The sequence below is a fragment of the Stylophora pistillata genome, chromosome 1 (genome assembly GCF_964205215.1).
Source record: "Stylophora pistillata chromosome 1, jaStyPist1.2, whole genome shotgun sequence".
Lineage (NCBI taxonomy): Eukaryota > Metazoa > Cnidaria > Anthozoa > Scleractinia > Pocilloporidae > Stylophora > Stylophora pistillata.
Window position 1 is genome coordinate 60,796,613 of NC_142519.1, and position 7,473 is coordinate 60,804,085.

The 7,473-nt window shown below is 37.3% G+C and overlaps 1 protein-coding gene across 1 annotated transcript; it reads left to right on the forward strand.

Annotated features, from left to right (window-relative positions):
- The first annotated feature begins 215 nt into the window (after positions 1–215).
- LOC148743548 (GFP-like fluorescent chromoprotein amFP486) lies at positions 216–3,416 on the forward strand. Its single transcript, XM_088727534.1, has 5 exons — positions 216–369; positions 884–981; positions 1,387–1,605; positions 2,300–2,509; positions 3,163–3,416. The coding sequence occupies exons 1-5, from the start codon at positions 352–354 to the stop codon at positions 3,290–3,292; spliced, it is 675 nt and encodes a 224-aa protein (XP_088583660.1). The 5' UTR covers positions 216–351; the 3' UTR covers positions 3,293–3,416.
- Positions 3,417–7,473: the final 4,057 nt, after the last annotated feature.

Consider the following 7,473-nt stretch of genomic DNA (forward strand, 5'->3'; position numbering starts at 1 on the left):
ACCCAGTAAACTCTTATAGTAGTATTTACAGGTAGCACACTTTTTCAACTAAAGCGTCGATAGTTGCATAACATTGCATAATATGCTCCGTAGTTACATAACGTGGGTTGAGAGCCGGTAAATTCTTGTAGCAGGATCTACAAGTAGCACACTTTTTCAACTAAAGCGTCGATAGTTACGTAACATTGCATTTTATGCGGCGTAGTTACATAATATGAGGCGGGAGATTGCTATAAATTTGGCAAAAAGTGGTAGTCAGACATCAGTCAGCTTCTGACCTGCTAGACAGACCCGCCGAATCGAAGCGCCACTTGTTGGAAACGTTTGAGCCTCAGGAAAGAAAGAATCAAGATGTCTCATTCAAAGCAAGTAAGTAAATTGCAACTCAGTCATTATTACCTTTTCTTTTTTCAATTCAATCAAGTGTTCATACCTTTCTGTTACACCACACCATGTGATTCCAAAACAACTTGTGAACTACTTCAGGCTTAACTTGCCAAAACATTGTAACGTCAATTGAATCTCAGCTCTAAAGCAAAAGGTTCAGAAATATTGAAACGGATTGTCACCCGTCTTCGGTGTCATAACGGTCAATTTGGTCCGTAGACTGTTTCGTTCAATGTATCACAATGTTATACCTAATAAACTTGCGGCAAAGATACTCACAGCCTCGGAGAGTTCTGGGTTATAGGCAGTTTCGATTCGATAAAGTTTTACACATTTTTTCTCAGTGTATAGCCAGTTTATCGCCGATACCATAAAGGTGACAAATGTGCCATGTTATGTAACTTTGAAAACATCATGTAAAGTTTTCTGGCGTAAAGGAATGTTGAGCTTCAGCTCCAAAACAGTTATTTGTTGTTTTTTTTTTTCCAATATTAAGGCCTTAGCCGATACCATGAAGATGACCTGGCTTATGGAAGGAAGCATAAATGGTCATGCATTTACCATCGAGGGAGAAGGCACTGGAAAACCTTACGAGTAAGTTTATGCGAATTAACGAAATGCAGTAAATGAGTAAATTCAGTGCCAGTCAGATAATCGGGGAAATCCTGCTAACTCATTTGTTACCAACGCAAACTTGAAAAATAAACCACATCTTGCAGACTTCGAATGGATAAGAATTTGATTATGTCAACTATATTTCTTGTGCCCATTTGTGACATCTGGTTGCCTCAAAAACGTAGATACATCAGGGCTCTGTGACGTAATTCAGTTTTCTTCATAGTCAATTCCTACTTTTAAAATTAACAATGTTCTATAATCAGAAGTCATTGTAAAGAAATCGCTCGTGATGAAATTAAACAAATAAATCAAGTGTAGTTGCGGCGATTTCGCTTTTAAAGTAATACCATGACCAAAACCCTCTCCATCTGAATATTTCAGAGGCAAGCAAGCAGGGACATTCCGTGTTACAAAGGGCGGACCCCTTCCATTTGCCTTTGACATAGTGGCACCGACCTTGAAGTATGGATTCAAGTGTTTTATGAAGTACCCTGCTGATATACCTGACTATTTCAAGCTGGCATTTCCCGAAGGTCTAAAATACGACAGAAAAATAACATTTGAAGATGGAGGGTGTGCCACGGCCACTGTGGAAATGAGGTGAGCATTTCCTTATCAATTAACTGTTATCAGCTTTCTAACTGGCAGACTGCACAGAGGTCTTTGATAAAAAAGGGAACGTTTCTCATCTGCTTGTGTTGATTTCGCTGTCGGGCTCTACGCATATTATTTTTATTAATGATGAAGGAACGAAAGCAACGGAGAAAGCTCCTTCTTCAAATAATCATTAACTGTGCTACAATTAATATCAATAATTTATAAAGCGCCAAAAAACTGATATCTTCGATTTTATCGAGTCTTTGATATTCTTACCAGTCACTTCAACTTTCTCACATATTTTGCATCATTGCACAAAGATTTCATGGCGACGCGAGAAAGTGAACATTTATGACTGATTTTCATGTTTTTAAGTTACATCACCGAAGATTAAACCAAAACTGCAGTAAATTGCGTAAATAGGTAAATTATTTTGTTTCCTTAAAGGAATGAGGCAAACCTTAGTTTTCAAAAGTAAACCTCAATTTTTCAGCTTGAAGATTTGCCATTCCGTTTTTATTGGCTTATCCTTGACTATGTTCGTTTCTTTCAGCCCTACTCTTGATTACTCTTTTTGCTTCAGTCTCATTCCTATTTCAATCTTTCTTCCACGTTAAAAGAACTAAAGATTTTTCTGCCGCAGTTGTTCGTCATGTATTACCCATTCTGTGTTCTGAACTACTTTCTACTTGGACAGCCTCAAAGGCAACACCCTTATGCACAAGACCAATTTTCAGGGAGGTAACTTTCCCATTGACGGCCCTGTCATGCAGAAAAGGACTCTTGGCTGGGAACCAACCTCAGAGAAAATGACTCCTTGTGATGGAATAATCAAGGGAGACACTATCATGTACCTGATGGTTGAAGGAGGCAAAACTCTGAAATGCCGATATGAAAACAATTACAGGTAATTATATGTGTACATAGATTAACATGTATCTAACTCATTCTTCGTGGACTTTCCTGAGCCCCTTAAAAAGTATTTTCTTTTAACTACGTTATAATGGGAATTGGAAAAGTTTTCAAAGGTGACAATAAATTTTCTCTGTATCTCCATATGGAAGAATGTAGCTGCTAGCTGTGAGAAATACGAATTTAATTATTGAGGCTTAATGGTCAAAAAGATTATTTTTATTTCGCCTGTTTCAGTAAGGTTCATACTGCAAAGATAAACGGACACTACTTTTCGAAAGAAGAATTCCAGTAACGGTAGTGCGGTAATTGAAATTGGAAAATGATTGTCTTGTGGTAATAGCACAAATTATAAGCAGAAGCAGTTTTGCTGAACGGTTTAAGTCACCGTCGAGATTTTGCCATCTAATTTTGCAATCACTGCTTTAGCAACTACACTTCATAGTTACAGAGGAAACTGAGGCTCCAGTTTGTTCGCTTACGATTCCACCACGATGTTAACTTACACAGATGGAAACTATCTGGATCTCCGAGGTTACTAAGGCTTTTAAGACCTTGGAATTAGACGATAAATCAATTTCTTTTACTTTTATACCTCATAATTTAGGACGGAACGTTACGAGTTATCCTTGATCTCTTACTCTTCAGGGCCAACAAGCCAGTTCAGATGCCACCGAGCCATTTTGTGGATCTTCGTCTTACCAGAACCAACCTTGATAAGGAAGGACTTGCGTTCAAACTTGAAGAACATGCTGTCGCAAGACTCCTCGAAGTTTGAACGTTACAAGGAGTCAAAACCGATGTGGACAAAAAGACCACATGGCATGTATCTAATTACATGTATTTTGACAAGTAATTCATTGGAATATTCACAGATTATTGAATAAAATCTGGGCAAACAATGTGTCTTTCCTTGTGTTGAGTTACACAAACGAAATAACTGGGTCAATCATGGGATAAGAGTTACTAGTTTCTTTGCTGATTACATATTTGAAGTATCATCATGGTCTCAAATAGGCTAAATGTCCGGCTATCGCAAAAATTATTACAGAATTTCCACCAACAGGTTCTCTCAATCTTTTGTAATCCTGTGGATCAATTCGTTTAGCCCATAACTTTTGAAATTTTTTCTCACTGTTAACTTCTTAGTTGCTCATGATACATGGGTAGGAAATTTTATAAAAAGAACTTTCTTGGTGGGAAAAATATGCATGATTTGAATTTGCAACCTGTTAGCAAATTATATGCCTAGGTTCTTGTGGGACAGATCACCAAAAAAACGGCTTTTCTACGACAGAAACCTGCCCTTACTAAACTGAAATAGATCAAGAATTGTTGGTATCACAACTGTAGGCTCAAAACAGCCTTGTTTTTACTTTTCGGGTACAGATAGACCTACACCTGTCAAACCACTAAATAGTAACATTGCAAACAGTATCGAGCAGTTTTTAGAACCCAAGACACTGAATGCGAAGCCCTGCCACCTCTCACTTAGATTTTAACAGCAATCAAGTAGCCTTTCCGATGACATGGCAGGATATTATGCAAGTGTATTCTCAAGCAACTCAACGTCCTTTTGGATATATCACCCTGGAATTACACCCAGCTAGTGATGATACCAGACGATTATTCAGTCATCTTTTAAGACACGAAGCAGAATGTATGCGGATTTAAACTGAAAGATGAGAGAATGAACCTAGCATTGATCTGTTTAAAGCGTATTTCGATCGTTTCATTGATCATTGAACACAAAAACATGCTCATGTCTTCTATTGCTTATATTCTAGGAATTGTGAGTTTTAATAAAACATACCATTTCTAGAAGCCGCAATTACATAGGTTGCACATAGGTCTACTCACACATATTCAGTGTCATGCTTTATTCAATAAAAGATGAAACGATATCTTTTGAGTGGTTTGTAGCTCATTGTATGAACTATTGAAAGTCATAATATCATACGGTCATAACTGTCATAATATCATACGGTATTGGCTTTGACGAGAATCTCTTTTATCGTATGTTTGGTACAGGGATGTAATATTCTTTCCGTCGCTTTGCTACGTGCGTAGTCCTTTCTAGAAGAAAATTTTGGAATGAAGTGTTTACATGAGAATATACTTTTTTTCATACTTCCAATCTAAATTGAGATCTACTGCACAGTTTTCAAAAAATAAACTTTTAATTTAAGGATTCAGGGGCGCGCTTTTGTTACCTCTTAAAATTTATTTGTGGGCAACGATCTTTGTAAATATGATTTAAACATTCCTGAAAAGACGTACATGCTCATCTATACGCACCCTCACATTTCGCTACCAGCCTTGCTGCTCGTGATTATCTTTGTAAAAGGCCTCCGTTCCCTTTCGCGCCGACACCGAGAACTTCTCCGAAGTACGAACACGTCTGCCAGAAACCACAAGCTCGCTTTGAAACGTAAACGGAACATGGCAGGGATTGTGACGACAATCTTAATGATGTTTTACATCACTTACCTTCCACAGTTTATAATTTTTCATCTGGAAAACTTCTGCAGCCCTTGCCAGATCAGCGAAGATTCAATAGTATTTCATAAAATCAGCGTCGTTACCTCACGCTTTATATTTTTCAATTCGGCAGCCAATCCATTCGTTTACGCTTGGAGAATGCCGAGATATCGCCGGGCTTTGGCAAGCTGCTGGAAAGCTATCCGAGATAAACAAAGTTTGGCTCGCTGTTAGTGACTTGACTCCTTTTTCAATATTGAACAAATAAGCAACAAGTGACATAATCAGGGGACAAACTGGACGCGCGTTTGTTACGCGATAATGTTAGAGTTTTGTTACCGTGTTTTGGTATTGTCAACTTACTTTTTCGCTATGTCAGGTGTTTTCTTCGTTGGAAACTCACTGGACTAGAACAGAAGGATTTGATATAGGAAATCACATGAACGGGAAAATGTTAAAAATACTGGAAAGAAGCAGACTTTTTTTTAATAAACTGACAGTAAACTTTGAGGAATAAACTCCTTTAAAATTTTGAAAAGAGTTTTCTGAGAAAGTTCCTTTGAGGTTCCGAGAAAATTTTGAAAACCGTTCTTCATCTTTGGAGCGTTTTTCAGGAGTCTAAAATGTAGTCAAGTTGTGAAAGAAATGCCACAATGGAACTGCCATTAGACAAATAACTGTTATGTTGAGCAGCCAAAACAGCAGCAGGCCAAACAAAAGCTTGTTTATTTGAAACGTTAACAATAAAACAATTAGTTGTGGTCTACGTTTGTGAATAAATGAAAATCATATCGTATGTGAACTGCGGTTAAAGAAATTAGTATGCGAGCGATCTTCGCAGACTACTTAAGTAGAAGTGAAAATGAGGCCTGACAAAAATTCGAGCCTGTACGGGAATCGAACCCATGACTTCTGCGATACCGGTGTATAAGTCTTTGAATTAGCATGCATGTATATTGGGCTCGGAACAAATTGACTTCTACACAACGCTTCATATTAATGACAAATTAAATAACTTTTCGAAGCGTTATATCATTTTCAGCCTTGAAGGATTGTTTTTTCAATATGTCATCAGCAATTGATAACATGTAGGTTATTTAAAAAAAAAGTAAAAAAAACAAACAAACATAAAAAACAAATAAATATTGTGACGTTGCGCTTCATTGAATCGGTTACCTGATTTCACGCGATAAAATGAATGCACTTTTTTTTCTCCGGAAGTCCATCCATTCGGAGGAACACGAACTCTTTTTTTTTTGTCCAGTACGTGACCAAACCTACAGCCAACCGATAACAAAATATTTTTAAACGTCTATCAGGCTTCTGCTTTTTCGTTTCATTATAACTTTTAAGTGGAACTTAACCTATTTTGAGCAAAATATTCCATGAATAAAGCGAAAATGGGATGAAAGCAGTTTTAATTTTTTTCCTCCAAAGAAAATTAAGCTAATGATGGTTTCCTTCATAACTTAAAGTGGAATTAGCAAACGAAGTTCAAATCAATACCTTGTCCATTCCTCGCCATTATGTATTGAAAATGCATTTGCTGTCATTTTACAATGTAGCTTAAGGAGAATTAAAGAAAAAAGACCGGGACAACATTATTCCTCGTCTTGTTCTTCCGTTGAAACGGCTTGGGTCAATTTTGTTAACGAATGAAGGTCAGTGGAGTGATGTTCCTCGTTATACCCTACGAAAGCATAGAAAATTCTTGGGTTGTCCTGTTTTCGTATATTTTACGTAGAATTAACAAACGAAGATCAATGATTTTCCTCGTCATGTCCATCCGATGTTCGCAGAAAAAATATTCCGGCTGTCCTTCACATACGCCGGCATAACAAGTACATTAATGGACGAAGGTCAATGATCTTCCTCATCTTTTCCATCCGTTTTATGCAACTCTAAGCTTCAGTTTCCCTCCTCAAGTAATAGCTAAAGTAAAATTAAACGATTGCTTTGTCCTTTTACGATGTAACTCTCGTGGAATTAACGAACAAAGGTCAATGATGTCAGTTCCTCGTCATGTCCATCCATTTTACGCAACTCCAAGCATCAGTTGTCCTCATTTAGCCTTATAACCAAAGTATTATTAACTTTATACGGGTTTTTTTCTTGCAAAAAGTGAACTGAAAAAGAGTTTGATGACCTATTTTCCGACATCACATTCATTGCCGGATTTAGAAGGAACGTCATTGAATGGAAGGCTAACAAAGGAACTTGCAAACTACCTAAGGCTATTCGTGACTGGCTCGTTTCTATGATTTATTCATTTCTAAGGAACTTTGCATGACGGCATTTTATGCTGAAATGAAGGATTAAGGAGGAAATTATTTCAAAGTTTATGGGTTTATTCGCTGAGTGACGTTCAAGTTAAAAGCTAGCAAGAAACTGCCGCATCAAAACTTTTTTACAAACTCCCCAAGTGAAAGGTGAAACGGTTATCTTTCCGTTCCCGTTGTTTGTGTAAAACTTCGAGCT

Bases quoted from the DNA above. Each gene is read 5' to 3' on its own strand.
- LOC148743548 (XM_088727534.1), top strand. The intron at 982-1,386 runs GTAAGTTTATGC...TGAATATTTCAG, and splicing joins GGCACTGGAAAACCTTACGA to AGGCAAGCAAGCAGGGACAT. The intron at 2,510-3,162 runs GTAATTATATGT...CTTACTCTTCAG, and splicing joins CGATATGAAAACAATTACAG to GGCCAACAAGCCAGTTCAGA.